At 49.2% G+C, this 25,502-nt stretch overlaps 2 protein-coding genes across 2 annotated transcripts in view; both read right to left on the bottom strand.

Moving 5' to 3' along the window:
• The window catches only part of Gan (gigaxonin), a 61,174-nt gene extending 59,364 nt beyond the window's left edge, over positions 1 to 1,810 (bottom strand). The window contains exon 1 of the mRNA XM_005409359.2: positions 44 to 1,810. Within this exon, the coding sequence (XP_005409416.1) occupies positions 44 to 393 (350 nt within the window). The 5' untranslated portion in view covers positions 394 to 1,810. The remainder of the gene's footprint in view (positions 1 to 43) is intronic.
• Positions 1,811 to 19,365: 17,555 nt separating this feature from the next.
• Bco1 (beta-carotene oxygenase 1) overlaps positions 19,366 to 25,502 on the bottom strand; it is a 32,602-nt gene continuing 26,465 nt past the window's right edge. The window contains exons 8-11 of the mRNA XM_005409358.2: positions 24,591 to 24,696; positions 23,179 to 23,273; positions 21,682 to 21,793; positions 19,366 to 20,300 (exon numbers count right to left, since the gene is read on the bottom strand). Coding sequence (XP_005409415.1) covers positions 20,026 to 20,300; positions 21,682 to 21,793; positions 23,179 to 23,273; positions 24,591 to 24,696 — 588 coding nt within the window. The 3' untranslated portion in view covers positions 19,366 to 20,025. The remainder of the gene's footprint in view (positions 20,301 to 21,681; positions 21,794 to 23,178; positions 23,274 to 24,590; positions 24,697 to 25,502) is intronic.

Genomic DNA, 25,502 nt, shown 5'->3' with positions numbered 1-25,502 from the left:
CCGGGGCTCCGGGACGGACTCGCCCGGCCGCGGCCCCTCTCACCTGATGTACGGGCTGGCCGCCGCCAGGATGTTCTTCTGCACCGGGATCTCCTCCCCGTCGAGGACCAGGTGCGCGTCGCAGAAGCGGGACTCCTCGCGGAAAGAGCTGAGCGCTCGCAGCAGGCGCGCGGCGTGCTGAGGGTCGGACACGGCGCTGCCCTCGGCCATCGCGGCGCCCGCTCCTCCGCAGCCGGTCGGGCTCGGGAGGCGGCCGGGTCCGCGTCCCCTCGAACCGCCCGCGTCCCCGGCGCGCGCGCTCTCCACACACTCGGCACGCGCGCGCCCGCCCTCCCGGCCCGGCTCGCAACGCTCAGAAACGAAGTCGGAGCCCCCGGAACGCGCTTGCGCCATCCGCGGCGCGCGGCGCTGGTGTCTTTAAGGAGTCGTGGCGTTGCGTCATCTCCCCGCGACGCCCCCGCGCCCCGCCCTTTCGACCCTGGAGGCGACCAATCAGAAGCCTTCTTCCCCCGGGGCTGCCTGTTGGGGCGCGGAGCGGCGGCCCTGCCCTTGACCACGGCAACCGAGAAGGGTGTGCTCTAGGCTGGGACTCCGCTGTTCGGCTCGCCGCCTCCGGAGCCGCGAGTTTGAATCCGGTTCTTTGCTGTTCCACTTACTGATAGTTTGGCCTTGGGTGAGGTGCCCATCCCGTTTCCATCTCCGAAAGGAGGACGAGGACTTCTTGATGGCGTGGACGCTTGTGAGATCTGTGAGCAGGGGATCTGTGGGTGCAGCTTCCCCGGGTGAGAGCACAGAGGCCGGGGAGAGCAGACCCTGCACAGAGCGTGCTGGTGGCGCTGGAGAAACACGCGGGACGCCTTGAACTTGGCGCCCCCTGGGCTGTGGTTAGGAGGGTCTCGCTCCCGGGGGCTTCAGGAGCCAAGGAAGGGTTCACCAAGCCGCCGCGGGAGAAGGGACTCGGGTGGGGTGCTAAAGGCAGTTAGATACCTGGATATTGTAGTGCTTGAGAGAAAGGAATATTAGGGGCCTGGATGAAAGGGTGCTGAGGGAGGTGGACAGTAGTGCAGCACTTTACAATTGTGAGAGGGAGTCCTGATGCTCTCGGATGACCAGCCGCCTGGATGGACAGGGATAGGAGGTGCGCACGGGGTGGGAGCTAGAAAGGCCAGATGTTCAGATAGGACCGGCCTCTCAACCCTTTGAAGATCCGGGCTGTGACAGGCAACACCTCTGAGCGGGCTCAGCCTATAGGGCGAACGTTACACTTGTGAAGTTTCTCCCGAGGTTCTAAAAGCACAGAGGACTGTAGAAGGTAGCTACCATTTTGTGCAAACTTTAGGAACTTAGTAAGCCACCAAGGAATGAGCTGTTTTATGAGGACCAGAAGACTGGTCAGCCTTCCAAACGAACTGCAGGATGCAGCTTTTCACTGGATCAGCTCAGCCTTAATTAGCCAACTCGAAAGGTTCCCGCAAAGTTTTGTTCAGGGTTAGGAGTCCTGTGGGAACCAGCGTTAAGTGCTTTCAGGGCAGAAGACTAGGCTGGGGGAAGGAAGTTACTAATGAAAGAGCCACACATTCCAGTTCCTTCTTAACACTGCTCAGTGTATAGATTGAATGATAAAAATGTCTAGGACTTACTTGAAAAGGGATGGGGAAAGCAAGTGAGAGTAGGGAAGAATCAGAGGTAACCATGACTTACCAAATGTTGAAGCCAGGTAATCGGGTGGAGATACGTTGTACTTTATGTTTTTGTGTATATTGAAAAAATGCTTTCATAAAAAGTGAAAAACTTGGGGCTGGGGATTTAGCTCAGCGGCACAGCACCAGCCCGGCAAGCACAAGGTCGTGAGTTCGATCCCTGGCACTGGAAAAAAAAAAAAATTAAAAAATAAATAAACAAATAAAAAGTGAAAAACAAAAAAGCAGTGCAAGCTTACCTTCCTATACACACCCAGTGTCCCTGGGCGTAGTCAGCTTTCCTGTCTTTAAGTAGTTACTGTACTTTTGCTCTGGCAGGAAACTTAGTGTAATGAGTTTATTGTCTGCATTGCCTGCTAACTTGTATGTGCATTGTATCTGGCATGATTTCCAGGTGTCAGACACAGTGCTTAGCACATCGTACTGGATGGATGGAGTTTTTTTTTTAAAAAACAAACTTATGAATATTAGGCACTTAATGTTTTCTGAATTGTATTTTCTTAATTTATTTCTTTTTTCTCACTTGGACTATTGGTTGCTGGGGTCCCAGTGGTGGATGACTGGGACAGTTCGCTACACAGGGTAGGTATTTGATCGGATACTTACTGATTAATTGTGTAGAATGCTGGTCTATTCTTCAAATGCCAGAGCTTCCAAAAGAAAACAAAGCACTTCAATAACAGAATCACAGTTAGGTAACCAATTACCCCAAAATGGGAGGGCAGCCTTCGTTGAGGCAACTGCAGGTGAGTAATGAGGCAGGCTCTTGCCTGTGGAGGTGAACTTCTCCATTGTTTTGATGCAGAGAGGAACGGGATGACATAGGCAGAGACTCATAGACAGTGTCAGTCGGGAGAAAGGTATTTACTGGCTGGACAGGCTCATTTGTGCAGAAGGGAGCTAATCACCAGAAGAAGACCTCACATACACTTCTAATACTGCTCCCGGTATTCCTCACCACTCCACCTGCCTGGTGAACCCTTAGTCGTCCTTCAAAACCCAGCTCTAACATGTCCTTCTGGCAGGGCACAGTGGGTCAGCCATGTCCATTTCCTCTACTCAGCCACGTTCGTGCTTTCTGTGCTGCCCTTGCCATGCCCACACACTGCAGTGTAGTAGTTCATACCTCTCTTCCCCTACTGGATTGTGAACTCTTCCAAGGCGCGGGCTGTGTTGCACCTGACGTGTGTCCCCGGGGATTTGCGCAGTTCTTGGCGCTTAGCGCTCTCACCCCATGCCTTACATAGTTAGAGCTAGCAAGTCAGATAAATGAAAAGCAGGTGGTGGTGTGATGGGCTCCAGACACGGGTTACCAAGAACCGGAGAACATGTGCCCCTCAACTCCGGCTGAGTGCTGCATGGCATAAGGACCCAGTAGTGCCTGTCTCACAATTTCCCAGGAGGTTCTGACAGTTCAGATCTACATGTTGAATGTTCCAGTTATTCCACATTAGCGATTCATTCCATTTTGGGGGTGGTAACCTGGGTCTGTAGGCAGGACCTGGCTTCAGTTCATTCTCAGAAGCAATCAGAAAACCTTAGTTTACCTAGTTGGGTGTTGGCCCTCCGGAGGACACCAGATTGCCAATAAAAAGTGTTGAGTTCATTTGCCCCAGAAAAGCTCCTCCCGGTGCTGGGGGGAGGGGAGGGCCCAAGTGTGGGAGGAAGGAGTTGGCACTCGCCCTCCCACTGCTGCGGGAGCCGCTCCTGCTAGAGCCTTGGACTGTTTGCAGCCTCTCTCGGTGTTGCTCAAAGTGAGCCGCCCTTATTACTTATGACCACCAGAATGGGGCATATGAGGTGGTTTCCCAATACACTGCGTAGATATCAGCAGCTGTTGTTGTGAAACATGTCATCTAAGAGATCCCATATGATATTGCCCTGGCAGTTTCAGTTTCTGCTGACTTCACTGAACTCTTCTGCTTTACAGACTGAACAAGCCCCAGAAGGAGGATTTCTGTTCTCCTACTCTCCCGCTCACTTCCCCTCCTCCGCCTTTCTTCTTTCTTTTCTTCTTCCACTTCTGCTTCTGCTACTTCTTCTCATTTTTTGGTCTGAGGACTAAAAATGATGCTAGCAAGATACTAACAGTAATCATTCATCCAGCACATGCCCATAGGTGACGTGAAAGCGAGCGTAGTTCTCTTGTAATCTTCCATAGAGGCTTCTTTCTCTGCACTTTTCCCCATTGATATGGATCATGTATCATTTTTACAATCGGCAAAAAAAAAAGAGAAAAAAAAACCCCAAGCACTTTCCAAATGCATAAAAATCTTTTTTTTTTTTTTTTTGTTTTTGTTTTTGTTTTTCTCCGGTACCGGGAACCGAACTCACGACGTTGCGCTTGCCAGGCAGGCGCTTTTGCCGCTGAGCTAAATCCCCAGCCCTAAAAATCATTTTTTAAAAAACTTTTTTTTTAGCTTTGAAAAATAAGCCCACCAGAAGGATCCCCTTGTGAGTTTGGGCTTTCATTTCTTCATAATGTTTAGAGTCCAGAAGCGTAAATACTGTAATGCAAAGAGGAAAAAAAAACAGCAGTTGAAAACACTTTGGAAGACATGGGATCCAGCGGCGCAGTCTTGAGGAGCGCAGCAAAGCACAGATGCGCAGAGGTCCCGGCCAAGGTCAGGCCTGTGCCTGATCCCGAGGCACAGGCTGAAGTGCGGAACTTCTGCCTTCCAGCCCCCTATGCTTTTCCGTTACACCGCTTGGCTCTCCGTAAACATCAATTTGGCGGAGGCATTCTCTCCTGATGCATCTTCAGGTCGTCTTCCGATGTTTTGTTGAGTAAATCTGACATTTGTCCAAGTCTATACTTAGCTCTTTCCGAAAAATCTAAGCTCTTCCAGATTGCTGAGTCAGAGAACATCGCAGTATTTATAACGTTTGAGAGTTGATTCTATATATTTCACAGTACCCAGAGAAGTGTCTCAGAAACCAGGAAACAAAGCAAATGATAATGAAGTCTCTGTCCAAACCCGTGCCGTGCTCCCCACCCCAGAACCCAGCCCGGTGCCTGACGCACAGCATAGGTGCTCAGTAAATACCAGCCGAGTGAACGCGTGCTGGTAGAATGGAGATTTTTCTGTCCATAAGGAATGGCCTCGCATGTTTTCCATAATTTCTGCCTGAACTCCAGGCTGGTTTTTCCAACAGTCTGCATGCACCTCCAATGGATATCTTAACAGACACCTGAAACTTCATGTGTCAGGAAATAAACTGCTGCATTTATCCTTTAAATACAGCCCTCCCCCAGATAAGTCCCAGGGCCATTCATTTGCTCTGGAAGAAACTTGGGGTTGTTCTTGACCTCTGTCTCTCAGGCCCCTCATCCAGTTCATCAGCAAAGCCTGCAGCTCGCAGGCAGACCTTTCTGAGCCCAGCCTCCTCCCATCCCCCATCAGCACCACTTGATGTGGCCGCCTTCAACCCTCTGACCTTTCCTCTTGCCCCAAATTAAGCCACTTTCCCTCAGAAGCTTGCAGTGATTTTCCATCAAACCTAGGAAAATTAACACCCCTACCATGGTTACAAAGCCCTGTGCAATCGGCCTTGTTTCCTTTGTGCTCTTCCTTGACTATGCCTAGCACAGTCCCACCCTAGGACCTTTGCACTTGCCAGCTTCTCAACTTGCCAGTCTTTTTCCTCATATTTCCATCGCTTGCTCTTGTTCTTCTTTAATTACAGTTCTAAAGTCAGCTCCCCTGAAAGGCTTTCACTCACCCTCCTGCATATGCCTGCCCTTAGCCTGCTTCATCTTTCTTCATTACATTTAATCACTACCTACAATTAAATTTGTTCATTTGTATATTGTGTGTGTCTTCTGGTCATAGTACATGTTTTCATAAGGCCTGGCAAGCTTTATCATATTGCAGACTGAAATACACCTGAGATATACTATGTGCTCAATAAATGTTTACTTTTTGAATGAATGGTTTCCTGGACTTTTTTTGTTTCTTGTTGCCTAACCTGACACTGCCACCGTGGAGAAGGATGAATTATCAGAAGAGCCGCTGAAAGGGCCTGAAATGAAGCTTCCAAACTTTGGCAAGTTACATTTTAGCAGCTCTGACCATAGGTTGCCCCAATAACCTCTTTCAGACTAGGTCCAGTGCCAGAGCCTTTGTTTGTCCTGGTCAGCGTTCACCACTTTGCACCTCTTGCCATATAAATTTAGTTTGGATACTGTATGTTACTTATTTCCTTATGAACAACACGTAAAAGGCACTCAGATTTCCCACTTCCCCAAGAACTCTCACCAACGTTCTGTGTTTGGCAGCATTTAGATCGTGTAAGAAACTTGTCCTGGACCTTAGACTGTTTAACTGTCTGTGGAATCACTTGAAGCCTTAGTGTATTGAGTTTCCTTACTGCCTGCCCTCTGGCTGTCCTCCCAGCTTGGAGAGTATAGGTCCGTCACAGCGTCTTCTTCCATTTCTCCCTCTGTGCAGCTGGGATAAACGGCAGCTCCTCATGCAGCAGTTGTGAGGATAAGAGGAGATGGTTCTGGTGAACTGCTGACAACCCTCTGATACATAGCAGCTGCTCAATAAATACTGAGTTATTATCTCCACCATCTTTGGCCTTGTTTGGACTGAGACCCTTGCCCAACCTGGGTGACTAAATATTCCCTCCATCCGACATCCCAGGCCCTACCAGCTACACTTTCTCCAGGTCTAGGCCGCAGCTCCCTCCTTGGTCTCCCTGACAGTAACACTGGGAATCGGGTGGAGCTCATCCGTTTTTCGCTCCATCTGACACTTCATCGTCTTCTCCCAGTCTTTAAGCACCACGTTCTGCCCGTTTTATTTCAGGCTTCACGCATTTTTGCCCTATGTAAATCCATCTGTTTCTAACGGAGGGAGACCTTCTGCGATGGGAAGGGGAACAAGGGATGGAGGCAGGAGGTGGGAAGGGAAGTAAAAAGGATTAAGAGGCAATGTGTATGTGGACCAGCTCCCCACTGTGGACATATTCGTTACATAATGCAAACGTAATAAGGTGTGAGAAAACCTTTGAAGACACTAAAATAATCCATTTGTCAATTTGCTGAAATATATCAGACTTCTTTATGGGCTAATTTTGGAACTGATATTTTAGTACATTTATCATACTTGTGGTTGATTTTTTTTTTTTTTTCCACTACTGGGAATTGAACTCACGACCTGTGCTTAGCCAGGCAAGCACTGTCCCACTGAGCTAAATCCCCAGCCTCATTTATCATATTTGAAAACGTACCTCTTGTGGTCTAACACACAGTGCCCCGGTGCCACGCGTGCAGCCTGATGACTTCCCGCACTCGGGCACATGTGAAGTCGCTGGCCGGGTTAAGGCGGAGGACACTTCCAGTCACCCCTCAGCTCCCTCCCATAGCTCCCAGGGGAAACCCCTGTCCCGACTTCTGTCACTGTTGATTGGTTTCTCCAACTTCTCTGCTTGGCTTATTTCACTCAGTATGTCTTTGAAATTCTTGAGTTTTGTTGCTTGGAGCAGTAGTTATTTCATTGTGTGAACACGCCACGATGCGTTTATCCATTTCCCTACTGATGGACATTTGCAGTGTTGCCAGTTTGGGCTGTTTAATAAAGCTGTCATGGACTTTGGTTGGATAGATGCGCTTTTCCCTTGGGGTTGTGCCCGAGAGTTCCATTGCCTGTTCGTAGGGCGGCACATGTTCAGCCGGAGGAGACACTGCCAGAAAGTTTTCTGTGGTGGTAGCACCAAGTCATGCTCCCCCCAGGGATGTGGGAGCGTCCCAGTTTTTCTCTATCCTCTCGTAATGATCAGTGTCAGGTTTAATTACGCCATTCTGATGGATGTGTAGTGGCAGCTCACTGTTGTTTTATTTATATTTCTCTCATAAATAATAAACTTTTTATATACTTTTAGCACCTGGTAATTTTTGTTGTTAGATGAAAATTCAGATTTTTCTTCCTCCTCTTCTTGATACTGTGGATGGAATCCAGGGCCTCCTGCATGCTAGACAAGTGCTCTACCACTGAGCTAGGTCCCTGGCCCTTTTTATTTTTATGTATCTGTTTACTTATTTGAGGCAGGGTTTCCCTATGTGGTTCAGACTAGCCTTAAACTGACTCTAGCCCAGGCTGGCCTCAAACTTGCAGCAGCCTCCTGCCTCAGCCTCCTTCCTAAGTGGTGAGATTACAGATGTGTTCCACCATGTGTAACAGGGTTTCACTAAATTCCTTTGAACTTGCTGCCCTCCTGCCTCAGCCTCCCCAGTAGCTAGCACTATAGGCATGTGCCATCCTGCCCGGCACACCTCCTTATTTTTAAATTGGATTTTAACATTCATCTTAGGAGCTCTTTATTGTATATAATAAAGACAAATTTCTACTTCCAGTTTGTGGCTTGCCTAATTTTTACTCTGTAAGTGATACCTTTGATGAACAGGCTTTCTTAATTTTAGTGAAGTTCAAATTATCGATCTCTTTTGTGACTGGGGCTTTTGTATTCTGATGAAGTTTTTCTGCTCCTGACATTCTCTGTGCTTTCCTCTGGAAGCTGTTTTGTTTTGCCCTTCCCGCTTAGGCTTGTGATCCACCTCAGAAGTGTACATTTTCCTTAAATCCAGCTCAAATTCAGTTCTTCAGAGCCCTGGAGACTTGGATGTGCCATTCCCTCACTTTTTTCATTTAACAAAAGGTGTAAGCACCTCGCTATGCCAGGCCCTTGTGGGATACCACAAGCAATTAGAGTCAACACTGAATCGCAGGGGCTGACTGGCTTCTGGGGGAAGAAGGGATATCTGAGAAGTAGTCATTTGGTTGGAAGCGATAGCGTGGCAGGCTTGTTCACATGTACTGCCCAGGGGACCCTCCCCTTTGCACACGGCAGGTGTGTTCCATTCCTACATATCAGTGATCCTGTCTTTAATGTCTGCCATTGGTCCCCATCTCTTCAGCTAAAAATCCAAGTCCCTGTGCCTGACTTTGAGGCATCCCATTGCCTGATGCCCTCACCGTCTAGACCTTGCTGTCTTGCATGCTGAACCCTGCACCCTGCCCTCCAAGACCCCCCCACACAGTGGGCTGCCCCTCCCCGCTGGCTTCATGGGTTTGCTTTGCCCTACAGCCTGGGCTCCTTCTCCCGTGGCTTCAGTGCCTAAACACCTGTTCATCTCTGCAGTGCACCCCTGAAGAGCCCCTCCCACACAGCTCCTTTCTGTCTGTGCCTCAAGATCTGCCTGGAGACCAGGTGCCAGGTTCAAATCCTGCTTCTGTCACTTTCCAGCTCTCTGACCTGGGCTGGACGTATTATGTAAACTGCCCAGCCTCCCCCCACCACCAGAATAACGTCCCTGCCACACACAGGTTTGTGCAGGACAAATGGGATTATCCAGGCACCGTTGCTTAGCACAGTGTGTGGCAAATGGCAAGCGTCCAGTACATGTTAGATTTTGAAAACAGACATGCCCATCATAGTAAGGACGTTTATCTATACACATCGGGTTGGAGATCATTTCCTTAATTTTCCTACTATTTTTCTAGTACCACAAGTCCTTAGAGCTGCATATGGGATCAAGATTAGGCTCTCCATCTTCCGGTCTAAATGACTCAGGCTCAGAGAGGGAAGTGCTGTCCCTTGCCAATGTCCTCAGCCAATGCGGGAGCAGCTGAAGTCCTGGCTCCTTTGCAAAGTTCCAAGCCGTTATCATGCTTCGGCGCCTCTCTGTGCATCCCTGGCACTTCCACAGGGAGCTTGGTGAATACTTGATGAGTGGAATTGAATCTGAGAGACCCAGAACCTACCTACGTGTGTCAGGAAGGAGCATGGGTTTATCTGGGCTGCCAGAGTCCCAAATGTAACCCTTGAAGCCCACAATCAATCAGAGGCGGAGACCTGTGCCGCAGATAGCATCTGGGCAGGAGATTGTTTTCAGCTTTTCCCTCTTGGGAAACAGTGCTTTCAACATGGATAATTTGTACTTGTCTGTTCCAAGGCGTGAGCTGTAACTGACACAATGCTGCCGCTCCAGAGGAACAGGTTGTCACTTTTCAAAAAATTTGCCCTATTTAATGAAGTTTTTAAACAAAGGACCTACTGTTTCTTGTGGCACTTGCTCCCAGTACTACCCTTGACAGTGGTCTACCAGAAGTCCCGGGAAGGTCCTCTCAGCAGATTCTGGGAGCTTGGCCCTTCCAGTGCCACGGCTAGGTGTCTAGGGAGCAGAGGCCACAGGTCCTCGTCTGAATTTGTTGTGGCACATGGCTTGGATAGGCAGGAATTCAACAAATCAACATCAACTTCTTTATCTGTGTATTCGTTTCATGCTGGGCACTGGGCTGGGCTTTGGGAGGGAGAGAGAAGGAAGCAGATTCCAAGCATATCTTCAGGAGCTTCTATGCCAACCCAGGAGGCAAGATGCACACATAAACAACAGACCACTGATTTAGATGAGCAGGGTGTGGGGTAGAGAGAGTGGCAGAAAGCTATGTGAGGGTCCGCCCCTTTTCAAAGAATCCCCAGTACTTAAAGCCTGGTGGGAGATTCTTTGGTATTAAAACAAGCATGACACGATATGGAAGACACTCAATACGTGTATGCATTGCACAGATTTTCCTCACTGCCTCCTGGCAGCTCCCCTCTTCTCCGCCACTGGGATGTTTTGGTGGATACTACTGGCAAACATTGCTGTTGGCATGAGACAGAATTGGATTTTCAGCTCAAGCTCTCTCCCCCACTTGCTGCCTCTGTGACTTGGATCATGTGGCTTGAGCTCTCTGGACCTCAGTTTTCCACCATTTTTGAAGGACTAATGTTTTATATAAAGTGTTTGCCACACACGGTAGTGCTTATACAGTAAGGAAATGAAGGTTTATACACTGTGGATGGATGAATGGAGAGGTGATGGGTGGTTGGATGGATGATGGGTGGATGGATGGATGGATGGGTGATGGATGGATAGATGATGGGTGGATGGACAGATGATGGGTGGATGATGGATGGATAGATGGATCATGGATGGATGGATAGATGATGGGTGGATGGACAGATGATGGGTGGATGATGGATGGATAGATGATGGGTGGATGGGTAGGTAGATGCTGGGTGGATGGATTGATGGACAGATGGGTGGAGTGAGGAACGGGACATTCTGTCACTATACAGTAAAAGGCATATGTTCCCTTTGTCATTAATACTTTATAACTTTGTGCCCTTTTGTACCCTTGAAACACTTTCTTATCTTACAAAAACCATAGCTATCCCTATGTCAGTCATGAGAAGCCTTAAGCAATGCACAGGGCCTGGCAAAAGTCAACATTGGTCAACCTGAGATTTGAACCCATGCCTGGTTCAGCATCTTTTACACAGTGGCTCAGGATAAGGAAGGGAGAAGGGGCACAGCTTTCAGGGCCCTGCCCATTAACTTCAGCTGTAGGTCATCAGTCACAGAAGCACAGTCCTCAGTGCTGGGCCAGTGTGGAAGCACCTCTTGTTTCCACTTGAGACCCTGATGCTGTGGTTGCTGTGGATTCTGCTGTCCTGGAGAACACGCACGCAGGCGGGAATTCACATGTGATCTCAGGACGTCCCTGGGAACTCTGCAGCCCCTCCCCCAGACCTCCTCAGATGCCCAAATCCCTGCGGAGCGGACATCCTGAGCAAAAACAACCACAGAAATCACACACTCACAACCTCCAGGCACATTCATGGGGACACTGTAGCCCAACGTAGCAAACCCAGCCACTTCAGCTGGGGGGGCTTATATTCCCAGCTCTGCAATCATTTTAATTTTAAGAACTTAGTTCTTAATAAGTATTCAAAGCCAGACCATCCCTTTCCCTCTGAGACTTTCGCAAGTCTTGGTGGAGATGAGAATTGAGGTTATCTGCGTTGCAGAGATGAGCACTGCCGGTGCGTTAATGGCATGGGGTGGAGGCCGGCGAGCTGGGTAGTCCGTGTTTACCTAGCATTGATTGGCTTCACAGCAGGCAAAGCTGTCATTGCCATGAAAGCCAAGGATGACCATGGCATGACTGGGGCCCTGCTCGGTGGCAGAGTGCTTGCCTAACATGCATGAGGCCCTGGGATTAAGCTACAGCACGGAGAAAAAGAAAACAAAGAAGAAAAAAAGAAAGGAAAGGAAAGGGTTGGCCATGGATGGCAGGTACAGAGACTCCAAGCTGAGACCCTCGATAAGGCCATTCAGTTCATATACACTTGACACACATATGAAGCACCTACTGTGTGTCAGACACTGGCCCACATTCCTGGGGAGTATCTGAGACTAAAGTGGAGAAAAATCCTTGCCCCATAGAACTCACATCCTAGTGGAGAATACAGACAGACAGTAATAAATGTGAGAAGTTGTATGGTGTATTAGAAAGCAAACAGCAAGGGGTGGGGGAGTAGGAGAGAAGTGGGAGTGTGTGTGATGGAGGAGCGAGTTGTAGTGTTAAATCAGGGTCAGGGAATCCTCACTGAAGGGAAGACTTGAGCAAGATCTGAAAGACAGACCGCGTTGAACAGGAGGTCAAGAGGCTGCCATCACAGCCCTCAACAGACAGCATCCACTCAGCCACTCAGCAAGCACTCAGTGAGGGCCTTGAGGGCTAGCTGCTTGGGGTCATCTGAACATGAGCCCCAAAATACTCAGCTTCTCATGGATGGGACCTGATACTGCGAAAGGGGCTTTGCCCATGGGATCGAGTGAAGGACCCGGAGGTGGCAGCTGTCCTGGATCGTCCTGTGAACCCTCGGGAATCCCACGTATCCTTGGAGGGAGGCAAAGTGAGATTTGACCCTGGGAGGGAAGAAAGGGACGTGATGATGGATAATAGGGGACAGAGCGTGACTGATCCGGGACATAAGCCAAGGAAGGAAAGCTGAAAAAGCCAAGGAAATCGCTCCTCCCCAGAGCCTCCAGAGAGAAGTAGCCCGGCAGACGCCCTGGGTTTCACCCTTGAAAGACTCCTTTTGGATCTGTGACCTCCAGAATGGGGAGGAGGGGAGAATCACTTTGTCTTGTTTCAAGGCTTCACCAAGTTAAGATAATTTGTCAGGGCAGCGACAGGAAACGCTCCTTCGTACTAAGTGTATGGTGTTTGGCGGTGTGACTTGTCAATCGCATAAGCTGTTATTATTATTGTTGTTATCAGGAGGAAGCTCGGTCCCTGCTCCTACCTGAGAGGATATACAAACACTGACACTTACACTGTGGACGTCACCGTCCCTCCCACGTGAATTCCAATGGCGAGGGAAAGAGCCCTGAACTAGCCTGGGCCTCCCTCTTGTTTTCTCAAACCAAATGACAGACCGATGACAAACCTGGGACGCTAAGGCAACCTTCAGCCAGCAGCCCGTGTCTTTCACCAGTCCCAAGGCTCCCCACTAGCTTCCCACCTTCTGGAATGAGGTAGAATCTACAGGAATGCCAGACACCATCACCACTCCCAGAATACGGGGTAGCCAGGCATGGTGACACACACCCATAGTCCCAGTACTCTGGGAGGCTGAGACAGGAGGATTACAAATTCAAAACCAGCCTAGGCAACTTAGTGATTTAACCAGACTGTCTCAAAATTTTAAAAAAATGAAAAAGGAAATGGGGATATAGCTCAGGATGAAGGCCTTAGGTTTAACCCTCAATATCACACACACAAAAATAAAATAGAAAAAAATACAGGGGAGGAGGGAGGAAGATACTGGGTGATCCCACCAGAACACACAACTGAATTAAGCATAGATATATGCGGGGCATACCTGAATGTCACCAGGACTCTGCGATGAAGACAGGAAGTTGTTTAAACCTCCACTGAAGGAAGATCCCTGGGAACCCCCTCTGACTGAGGCAGGTGTGTTGGCCTCCTGGTTTTGAACCAAATCCTTGCTGGGTCCAGCAGAAAGCTGCCTTACAACTACTTCTTGCTGGATGAAGGAGGCGTCTTCTAGGGAATGGGAGAGGGGAAGAAGAGCCACTGTTTTCCTACATGGGAGATTTGTCAGCCCCAAAGGTGGTTTTTATGCTGGGAGGAATGGGTGTCCGTATGCTACCTCACACTGCATACAGCGATGATCTCAACATGGGCCATAGACCGAAAGCTAAGTGCCAAACTAACATTCTGAGAGGAAAACACAGGAATAATTCTTCTTCCTGTTTTATTTTCCCAGTGCTGTGGGTTGAACCCAGGTCTTCCTGCGCTATAACCAAATGTTTTATCTCTGAGCCCAGGAGTGATTCTTCATGACCATGGGTTAATTGATGGTTTCTTAGATCCAACGTCAAGGGGCTGGGGATGTAGCTCATGGGCACAGCACCTGCTTGGCAAGTGCAAGGTTGTGAGTTCGATTCCTGGTACCAAAAAAGAAAACCAACATCAAGAACACATATTATAAAAGAAAACTCAGATGAACTGCTTTTCATCTAAATTGAAAAAAACCTATGTTTGTACTTCAGAGGGCACCAATGAGAAAGGCAAAAGACTACCTATAGAATGGGACAAAACTTAAAATCATATATTGATGAGGGGTTTACAATATATTAAGAACTATTGTAACTCAACAATAAAGCCAAATACCCTAGTTTAAAAAAACAGTGAAGGATCTGAGTTGATATTCCTCCAAAGAAGGTATACAACTGGCTGAGAAGCACACAGAAGTATGTTCAACATTGCTAATCCTCTAGGGAAAGTAAAACCATAACCAGACTAAGCTACCACTTTTTACCCAGCAGGATGGCTGGACTAAAAATGCCAGGCACTAACAGGTTTTAAGGAGGACCAGGTCACATCAAAACTCTCATATGTTGCTGTTGTGAGTGTCCAATGGAATAGCCACTTTGTAAAACAACTTGGCTGAATTTGGCTGTTCCGTACAATGTTAAACAAAGTTAGCACATGTCCCAGCAACTTCACTCCTGGGTATATACTCAAGAGGAATGAAAACATATGTCCACATAAAAAACTTGGACGTGAATGTTCACAACAACATTATTCATAACAGCCAAAACCAGGAAGCAATTCAAATGTTTCCAGTAGACAAGTGGATAAGCAAAACACGGTACATTCACCCAATGAATATTATTCAGCCGTAAAAAGGAATGAAGTCGTGACTCATGCAACAGATGAGTCGTGGAAACATCCTGTGAGCAAGCCAGTCACAAAAACCTCTGCATATCTGATCCTACCTTTATATAAAATGTCCAGCACAGGCAAATCTGTGGAGCTAGAGAGTAGACTTGTGGTTTTCCTGGGAACAGGGGCAAGGAGTGCATGGAATGGGGGATGATATCAACAGGTGTAGGGATTCTTTTGGATGTCAATGTTCCAAAACTACACGGTGGGACACTGGGGATTTAGCTCAGCAGCACAGCGCCTCCCTGGCAAGTGCAAGGTTGTGAGTTCGATTCCCGGTACCGGAGAAAAAAACAAAACAAAACAAAAAAATGAGTGACATGAGAACATGCACATACACAAAATTACACGGTGGTAATAGTTACACTACTCTCAATATGCTGAAACCACTGAGTTATACAACTTCAATGGGTACATATTTATAGATAAATTAGATTTTGAAAAACTTATTACTTGAAAACAAAAACCACGACTTCTCTTTAGCTAATGCCACTTCTGTTTTTTACGTTTGGGATGTGCCAAAGCTCTGTCTTTTGCTGCAGCCTACTTCGTACCCACAGTCAGTTTTCCAGCTTTGCCACCCTCTCCCTTGACTCCAGGCCTAGGCACCTGGGCTGGCCATTTGGCCAGGCCACCTGCTGCCACCCCTCCCTAGGGCCCTCCCAGGTGTCCCTCTAGGCAGCAGGGATGCTCGAGTCCCAGCGCCCCCTTCCAGGAGAATTGTGCCGCAGGGAGGGGAAGCTGAGGGGAAGGGAAGAGGGAGGATGCGGAGAGGGAAGTTATATTACTGCGCACCCACTGCTTCCTGTTTCCTGACAAAGGCGTTTCCTCAGCCTCACAGCCACTGACAGTGTCAGCCTCCAGCATCCAAGAAAGTCTCCTCAGGTTCCGTCTGTGTCTCAAGCCAAAACCTGTAGTCTTTCAAGAAAATAGCCCCAAATGGAAACAAAGCTTTCATAAATGGGGAGGGGAAGAAGGGTATAAGGGAGGGGAGGGGAAGGAGAAACAAGGAAAAATGAAGATCTATTATGTACAGATACAAATTCTCTATGGTGAAAATGATCACTACGCATGACAAGTATGTGCTCATTTTAAAAATCAAATTTAAAAACAAATTTTAAAATACCTCCAAGTTTGTTTTTCTGCTCTTTAGCTCAGAAATGTCAAGATGTACATCTAGCCAAACAAACAAAAAAACCCACTTGTATACGGGGTGGTGATGGATGCTAGAATTCCACACACAAAGTGACTCATCAGGCACTATTATACTAGTCAAAGACTGGGTGCAGCTTAAATGTCCAACAGTACGCCATGCCCCAGGGAGGGAGCAATATTCACCCATGAAAAGAATTTAATGACCTGGGAAGATGCTTGCATCATACATTAGGTGAAAAAGAAAGAGCAGGTTATAAACTGGTGGGTAGATTGTAAACTGATCACTAATAAGTGGACGGTACACGGAAAAAGCTTCCGGAAAACAACACCAGAATGACACAATGGGTGTCTTTCTCATATCTTTCTTTAACTATGCCTCCCCACTCTCTTCACGGCTTTTCTTGGGAAAGTCACTGTTTACCTGCCTTGTTCAGTCACCCACATCCGCCTCCAGTCCTCGTCCAAGCTGCACGCTCCACCTGCAGTCAGCAGCCTCTTGCAGGTGCTCTGCCCGGCCGCTCGGCAGCTCCTGACATCCCACCCGTCCAGGAAGCTGCTCCTCACAGCCAGGAAGCAGGAAGCCTTGCTCATCCCCCGCCAGTGTGTACCTTGCTTGTGGGTACAAGAAAGTACCCTGGGCCTCTTGGCTGGCGTTGACCTTGAAGGATGTTTCTTGATGTGGTCCCGTATGATTCTGCACGTGGCCTCAGAGTCGCAACTTCCAAAAGAAGTTTTGAAGGAGAGAAGTGTTAAGACCACTTGTCTCATCACTGTGGCATGATGAGGATGATGATGAGGATGACATTTCAGCTTCCAAGTCCTAATTTGCCACAGCCGTGACTTCTGACCGTTTACAAATCATCCGGACCGCCATTAAGAAGTGAGCGACGGTGCTTTCGCTTCGCCTGGACCAGCGGCTTTTTGTAAGGGTATTAACTCTATGCCAACAGAAGCTTGGCCCGGAGGAAATAAATAGGAAAAAGTGCTGCAGACATAGCTCCCATGCATTTAGGTTGCTCATGAGTTGAAATCATACTGGAGACGCCTTCAGCGGAAAAATTTAGAAGGTCCGCAGACACCTAAGGGCCAAAGGACACCTGCTACCTAGTCGTAGAGCACTTGGGAAATGTGTGACCTCATCAGAGTAATAAACAAAGCCAGAGTGATTTTTCCTGCCAGACTTTCCGCTCTCCTTGACACCCACATGAAGCGTAACGATGAAAGCTCTGAGGACACCGCGGAGGGTCCTATGGTTCCTTCAGGAAAGGAGCGTGCCTCCTAACTCGTGGGAAGGTTTGGGCCGACTCCCCAGGCTGTGCAGGTATGAAACACAATGGAATCGGAGATCCAGACAAATGGACTATCCAGATGGCAACCTTGGATGTTTTTGAAACTGAGAAAACAAGATTTGGTGTGCCAGCCTTCCTTGTCCGCCTGGTACGCCAGCTGTCATCTCCAATAAGGTAAACAAACCACAGGCATAGTTTTCCTCCCCACAGAGCTGCACCCTTTTTCGTGATTAGGTCTGGGTACTGTTTGGCAATCAGCACTGAGCAGAATGGGGGTGGGGAGGCCTTTCTGCATTCCACCTTCTTTCACGTGTTTAAAATAGAAGAATAAGTAGGTGAGTGACCGCCATGTTTGTCGGCCCTTCTCCATTCCTGCCACCAAAATGCAGACTTTGCTCATGCTTCCCGGAGGCCGCCAGAGCTGATACTTCCCCTCAGTCCATCTGATGGTGAGGCTGGAGGTTCTGAGATTCCCACAGGAGATCCCGAGGAAGGTTCCTGCACCCTGCCCCTTCCATGCTGTGTGTTCTTGTGGAATGGGACACAAACTGAGGGAGAGATGGGAATGCTGAGGATGATGGAAGGGTCTCGGGGACCAGCGAGAGAAGACAGAGTGCGGAGATCAGACACAGCAGGAGAGAGGAACCTGAGAGGGGAACGTGGTGTTGTCATCGAGTTCCCTGTGGACTATCTTCCCCGTCTTTCAGGTCTTCAGTGAAACTTCTGTCTCTTGCTGGTGCGTTGTAGAGTTGAAGCTGTGTGCCTGGGGAGCTCATTCCTTCAGCGATATTTACTGAGTACTGAGTAGATAAGTTACACAAGGAAATGTTATCAGTGCCGAGGACAAAGTAGTGACAACACATCCCAAATGCACAGCAAGGTGGATGAACACACCAACTGGATGAATCTCCAAGGAACACCGCTGTGTGGGGAAAGCCCACCCCAGAAGGGTACTGTAATTGCACTTAAGCAACGTTTCTAAAATGACAAGGTTTTGCAAATGATGGTGAGAATGGGTCAGGGAGTTAGAGAAAGGTGAGTGTAATGATTAGAAAGCAACTTGAGGGATCCTTGGGCTGACGGAGCTTACGGTGTTGTTGATGGATCTTACTGTGATGGTGAATACAGGAAGCTACCTATTTTACACAGGTGAGAAAATTGCCAAGATTTCAACACATGCACATACAAAAGAGCACAAGTAAAACTGGGGAATCTGAACCAGCCTAGGGGGTGGCGTCACTGTCAAGATCCCGGTTGTGATACTGGACTCTATATAGTTTTGCACAATGTTACCACTGGGGAAACTGGGTAGAGTTGCCTTGGGATCTTCCTATACAATTTCTTTGACCTGCACGTACCTGTACCATTATCTCAGAGAGAATTTCAATTGAAAAACAAACAACTCTCTGGCCCAGTGGATCCTACATTGGAATGGAAGCTCAGCATGGTTTCATGGTGGTTGAGGGCAAAAGCCAAGGACACCCTGGATGCACCACCGCCAGAGATTTCTCCCATCCTGGAGACCCACTACTGAGTTTCCATCGGTGACCAGATGGGATTCAGACTTGGGGGAGTGGCAGGTGCAGAACAGGGGTGAAGCCTCACTCTCCACACCTCACAAGGTGGGCACTGGGACTTACCCAGGCTGCCTTTAGCTGTTTACATCATGATCCATTAGAGTAGACCAGAAAGGCGACACGCAGATGCCATGGCCTCCTGGTGACCGGATAGAAGCCCAGCTGGCTTGCTGCCAACTTCCGCCATCCCCGTAGCCACCTTGTGGGCGACCCTCCGTCTCCTTCCATTCTGCCCCGGTGCCCAGTCTGTCCTGGTGGTGCATACAGTTTGGAGAATCTCCTTTCCCCTCAGCACAGACATGGCTTGCTGCTGTGGACTTTAGAAACTAGCAAGAACTCTTCCTGCAGCCCTGGCCGAGAGCTCAGTCCGGGGCTGGCCCTCCGCCACACGGCTGCTGTGGTTGACGCCTAGCGTCACCGCCCTGGAGCCCTGCACCCATCAGTCCCAGTGATCTCGCTGACTGGGAGTCATCAAGGTCTGCAACGCTGTTTTATTGCCTTAGAAGAACTTCAGAGGGTGAAGCCATGTAAAAATAAAATAAGGTCTGAACAGACTTTAAACTTTTTATTCTTTTATATTACACCACGTCTTGCGTGGAATGATCACAAAGCAGCAAGCCTTCCTGGCCACATGGCTCACTAACAGGGCACGGCTGAGAAAGCTGGAACTCCACACCCAGGAGCGGGTCCGAAAGAAAGGAGGGAGGCAGAGGAGGAGAGGAGGAGAGGAGGAGGGAGGAGCAACGATCAATAGGTATCTGTCTTTTCTCCAGCATATTTGTGCAGCCTATTCCAAGAACGATGATATGTGATTGAATACAATTTCTGATTCATGACCAAGGTCTTCATAATAAAGGAAAAAGGCTTTCTTAGAAGTGTTAGAACTAAACAATAAATATTTGGCTTGCAAATAAGCCCTTTATGGTGTTTTGTGTTAGTGTTTTGGTTTTTTGAGACAGGGTGAACTGCTATGCAGTTCAGGCTGGACTTGAGCTCACTAGACATCTCAGGCTGGCTTCAAACTTGGAGCAATCTTCCGGGCTCAGCCAGCTGAGTGCTGAGGTTACGGGTGTACACCATCACGCCCAGCTCTCTGGCTAAAATGAAACGGAAGAAGAGATGCTAGCGATCTCTGTCTCCATGCTCCCACACGGCACCCACAAAGAGGACACATGAGAATGAAGTTTGGGACCCTCCACCAGTGGCAAGCTTAGTCCTGAGCGGCCTGCCAGGGGAGCCCAAGCCCGCCAGCTCCTTCAGGTCGGTGGGGCCCCTGGCAGTCTGAGGCCGGGTCCTGCTGTGCCTCAGAAGCGGCCCGCTTCCTTGCAGCCCAGTCCGACTCGGGGATGAACAAGCCATGGAGGTCCAGGTGCATCTCCACCGCAACAGAGGCACGAGCCAGTTCGGTGAAGCTCTTGGCATCCAGAATCAGCAGGAAAGGCAGCTTTTGGGGGTCAGTAGAGACAATGGCTGACAAGATAACTCCTTTAGGGGGAAAAAAAGAAACACTTCACTTTTCTCTTTCACGCCTGGAACCCGGGACCTCTCACATGGCAGGCTCTACCAAGTGCACCCCCAACCCTAAAGAGAGAGACACCTGGTAAAAGCTCAGCCTGAAACATCCCCCGCTGGACGGACACCTTTCTTAGCCGCTGCAGGGTGGCTGGGCACCTCTTGCACACACAGCGTGTGTGGCCTTGAGCGCTGTCTCCCTCTCGGAGTGCTCCCCTCATAAAATAACGGCAACAGCACTCCCTGCCCGCTGAATGCAGGGGAAGCGCGTGCCCAGCCGAATGGGGGAGCAGCTTCAGCAAGAGTCTGTGCCAAGCACCCCTCACTGTGGAGGTCACAGTGGCAGGGTCCCCACCTCAGTGTGCCAGGCCACATGCGTCGGGAAGACAAGGCCAGGTGGGAAGCCTCTCCCTGAGGCAGGCAGGCAGCCCGGCCTCGCCTGCAGATGTGTGCAGCCCTGTCACCGCTCAGGCGGGTGCATCCCCACACGCGATTCTTCTCACCCTCCTTAGCATCCCCAGGGCAAAGGCAGAGTCAGGTGACAAAGGGCATTTAGCCACGTGGAACCTAGGAAAGGGTGCTGGGCCACAGATACACAATTTCCAGTGGCTCCACAGAAGTCACTTGGACGTCTGGATCCAGCCACCATGGTGAAATTAAAGCCAACATTCCACATCATGGAGAATTTAGCGTCACTCTGTGGAAGGGACATGAGTGTTGTGCAATAAAGCATTTAACCTTGCCCAAAAAGAGGCCTGGCTTTGTCCCTGGGGGGTTCCCTCTAAGCCCTCCTGGAACGTCCTTGTATGCCTGGGGACCCCGGGCGTGGCAGAGGATTTTATCCTCACAACGTGGTCTATGGTGGGGCTGCCGGTCACATGGCACCAGCCCAACCCTGAGGGGCGGAAGACCAAAGGCCGCATGGGGGTGGGTCAGGCCCACACTGCTGAGCCTCAGTAACAGCCTGCACACCGAGGCTCTGGGAGATCCCGTGGCTTGGTGCCCCTTGGGAGCCAGGGCCCCCCATCCCTGTCACGTGGTCACGCTGTCTACGGCTCCCCCGGAAGAGGACAGCCAGTCTCCTCTGGACCCCGTAACCTTTCACTGCAACGAACCCTAACCCTAAGGCTAACAGCTTTCTGTGAGGTCCAAGCACCCTCCTAGTAATCACGCAACCTGGCGGGGTCCGGGGGCCGTGAACTTGTGACTGGTGTCAGAAGCAAAAGTGGTCATCAGCCAGACCCAGGCTTCAAAGAAGACCTCCTCCAGCTGTGCGTCTGGGTGGGGCTGGATGTCCCCAAATGATGCCTCTACTCTAGGGGTGGAAAGCAGACTGGCCTCCTTGGGGTCTTACCGTCGTCCTCATCCTTGGCATCCGGTGCGGGCACAAACAGGGGCTCTGCCGGCCAGCAGTTCTCTTCTCCCCATTTTAAGGATGACTTGGTGAGAATGTCGTACTTTAGTATCTGTATGTCCAAAGAGGGGAAATGAGGGAATCATGTGTTATAGCTTCCTGGGAACAGGAAGGCCTGAAGGCCCCACAGATGGGAGGTTTCATCCTCAGATCCAGACTTTTGACCCTTTTGAGCTTCCCTCCTCAGCCCTCTGCAGCTATGGCTATCCTGCAGCTGATATTATACCATGAAGTCTCAGAAAAATCCTGAATTTGTTTGGTGTTTAACACTACACTGAGATCGTATATGTTGAAAAAAAAAAAAAAGCCTAATGTGTTAAATGCCAATAGTTATAACACAATCTTCTTTGTTGGTTTTTGTTTTGTTTTGTTTTGTTTTTTGGTATCAGGAATTGTACTCAGGACCTTGCACCTGCCAGGTAGGTGCTGTGTTGCTAAGCTATATCCCCAGCTCAATTTTCTTTGTTGTTTTCAAAGTAGAAATTCAGCTGAGCATGGTGACCAAGGCCTCTAATCCCCGTATTCTAGAAGGCTGAGGCAGGAGGATCACAATTTTGAGCCCAGTTTGGGCAACTTAGGGAGACTGTGTCTCAAAATAAAGAAGGGCTGGGGACGCAGCTCACTGGAAGGTCCCGGGTTCAATCCCCAGGACTACAAAACAGACAGACAGACGAGTGAAAGTCCTGGGCCTCTCCTCAACTCCCGAAGGCCTATCCCATTTAAAGTGCGGGATTAGTGGGGAGTGGCTCAGGGTGTGTGTGCGAGCATGTGTGTGTGTTTCTGGGAACCTTAATTTTTGGCTTCATACATTTCTGCACTGTTTGCAATTTTTTAAAATACTAAATGATTGAAGAATCAAGTGCCCAAGGAAAAGTGATTTCTGTGTAGCATTTTGTAGTACTGGGGCGTAGTAAGTATTGGTAGAGAGCAGCTTAAAAAACAAAAATCCTGCAAGTTCCAGCTACACCCCTCCACTCTAGAGGGTGAGCAAGTTCCTTAAAGACAGGAACTGGGGGGGCTGGGGATTTAGCTCAGCGGCAAAAGTGCCTGCCTGGCAAGCGCAAGGTCATGAGTTCGGTTCCCGGTACCGGAGAAAAACCAAAAAAAAAAAAAAAAAAAAGACAGGAACTGGGGTCCCACGCTGACTTCCACATCCGCACTGACTTCCACATTCCACACCGTGGCACATAATAGGTGCTCAGTAATATGGATGGAATAAAAAAGTCAACACCTAAACTCCACCCATGACCTCACCCCCTGTGCCCCAGTCCCTTAGGTGCTGCTCCCACTCCTGGAGGGTCCAGCATTCCCACAGCCTTATCCTGAGATGACGTCCCTCTGCCCTCCTGCTTTCTGATCCAGGTCACCCAGTCTCAAGACCTGCAGATTCAGCTTTGTGGATGGGTACGATTACCCCGTCACTTGGGCACCCGCTACCTTTGTTGGGATTGGACTCCACTGAACCCCAGCAGCGAAGATGTATCTGTACGGCTTCCCGTTGTGAGCGTAATTGATCCGCGGGAGCTCCAGCCCTGGAGGGAATCGAGATGACACCGTGTCGTAGCTAAGGCTGGAGCATCTCCCTTCACGCCAGGCTGGCGTCCTTCCCACAGGAACGGTTCCCAGGCAAGATCCTGACCCTGATCCAGATCCCAGCTCACAGCCAAGGCGGGCAAAGGCTTGATCATGACCCTGGCTCTACCAGGTTCGGGAGCGAGGCAGAAGAGACCTGGGGTTCTCAGTACATAAGCATCTTTAATTACCCAAGATAGAAATCAAAGAGAGTCCACAAAGGATTTTAATAACATGTTCAAGGTGGTCCAAGAGAGTCCTCAGAACCGCGCTCAACACTAAGGGGTGCAGGGGCATGGGCTGCACAGGGACCTCCCCGGAGAGGGCCCATGGTTCTGTTCTTTGTTTTCTTTTTCTTTCTTTCTCTTTTTTCTTTCTTTCTTTGCCTTCCTGCCTTCCTTCCTTCCTTCTGTGGTACTGAGGGTTGAATTAAGCCCTTTGCACTGAACTACATCCCTAGCCCAATTTTTATTTTAAAATAGTGTCTCACTAAATTGCTAAATTGCCTACTCTGGACTCGAATTTGCAATCCTGCCTCAGCTTCCTAGAGTACTGGGATTACAGGGCTGCACCACCATGCCTGGTGGGTTTCTTTTCAATGGGGTCTCACTATACTGGCCTTGAACTCAAGGGATCTGCAGGCCAAAATGTGATGGGAAAGGTGCTTGTTTTCAGCTGTTTAGGGATCAAACTCAGGGCCTCATGCGTGCTGGGCAAGGGCTCTACCCCTGAGCTACACACCCAGCCCCGCCCAGAATGTGGATTTAAATCCAGAGCCCAGCTCCACCGGCTGTCTTGCTTGCCTGTTCCCTTTCAGGGTGGGGACACTTGTGGCTTCGAGTGGGCGGAAGCTGAGGATGCTGCTAGGAACGCTGTGGTGGCAGCAGGACAGCCCCCACCAAGAACTCTGGCGCAGGTTGAGAAGCCTCGCCCCCTCGGGCGTGGCTCCTGCCCTGGGGGGCGGGGTTGTGCACACCTAGCTCTATCTCTCTGCAGCCAGTGTCTTCTGGGTCTCTAACGCTCATTTCGTGAGCCTGCACAGTAAGTCCCAGCCCTTTGCAGATGGCACCTGTGAAAGTCCTCTGGTCCAAGGAACAGAGGTATTAGAAACTATCTGAAAGAGAAAGGTCCCCAAATGCTTTTCCTTGGGGGGGGGTCCCAAGAGCCTTTCCTCTGTGTCCCTTGTCTTGCAGTGGAGGGGGGTATTTTATAAAGATGCCCCTGGAGCCGCTATTAAAATCTCCCTGCCCAGATGCAGCGAGAGAGATGGATCGCACCTTCAGACAGCAATTCAGGCTGGCAGTAGACCCGGTCGTCCCTCTCCTTCCGGGCAGTTGCTGTTGTAGATGCCACTTTGATCAGATTGGAGCCCACTTCTGCATTCTGAAAAGAATCGGTGGGGAAAAAAAAAAAAAAAAGCATCACCCTGAGCAAATCCTCCCTTTAATGTGTATATGTAGAAAATGCTTTTAGCATACATCAGTTATTTAGCATACATCGTCTTGTCTGACCTCACATTAACTAGGAGAGGCAGCTATTTTATTGGTCTGATTCTTAGTCTGTTTTTTTTTTTTTTTTTTTTTTTTTTTTTTTTTTTTTACCGGGAACCAAACTCACGACCTTGCGCTTGCCAGGCAGGTGCTTTTGCCGCTGAGCTAAATCCCCAGCCCAGTCTGTTTTTTTTTTTTTTTGTTTTTTTTTTTTAATGAAGATTGGAAATTTAAAGTGATGCCCCCAAGGTCTCAGAGCTGGTGGGCAGTAGAACCAGGACTCCTAACCTCGGGGCTCTTTTGTCTCACTCTGCACTCCTATGTTCCTCCTAGGGAAAATGAAGGTGCTTATGAGACAAGTTCTCACTTTTACAGTCCTACCTGATTCACCTGTAAAAGGCTGCACCAGTCGTTAAAAGGGTGTTTTATGAAGAGTTTACAATAACATGAGAAATGCTTATGACATAACACAGATTAAAAGCATCAGAACAAATTACATGTGCAGTCTGAGCTCAACCATAAACACAAAATTACATCAAAAAGCCAGTGGGGGCCGGGCGTGGTGGTGCACGCCTGTAATCCCAGCACTCAGGAAGCTGAGGCAGGAGGATTGTTGCTAGTTCAAGGCCAGCCTGGGCTACAAAGTGAGCTCAGGCCCAGCCTGAACTGCATAGCGAGACCCTGTCTCAAAAAGACAAA

Source organism: Chinchilla lanigera, unplaced genomic scaffold (genome assembly GCF_000276665.1).
Source record: "Chinchilla lanigera isolate Chin_1 unplaced genomic scaffold, ChiLan1.0 scaffold00121, whole genome shotgun sequence".
Lineage (NCBI taxonomy): Eukaryota > Metazoa > Chordata > Mammalia > Rodentia > Chinchillidae > Chinchilla > Chinchilla lanigera.
Note: the sequence above shows the minus strand (reverse complement) of the source record. Positions and strands in the feature narration are given on the sequence as shown.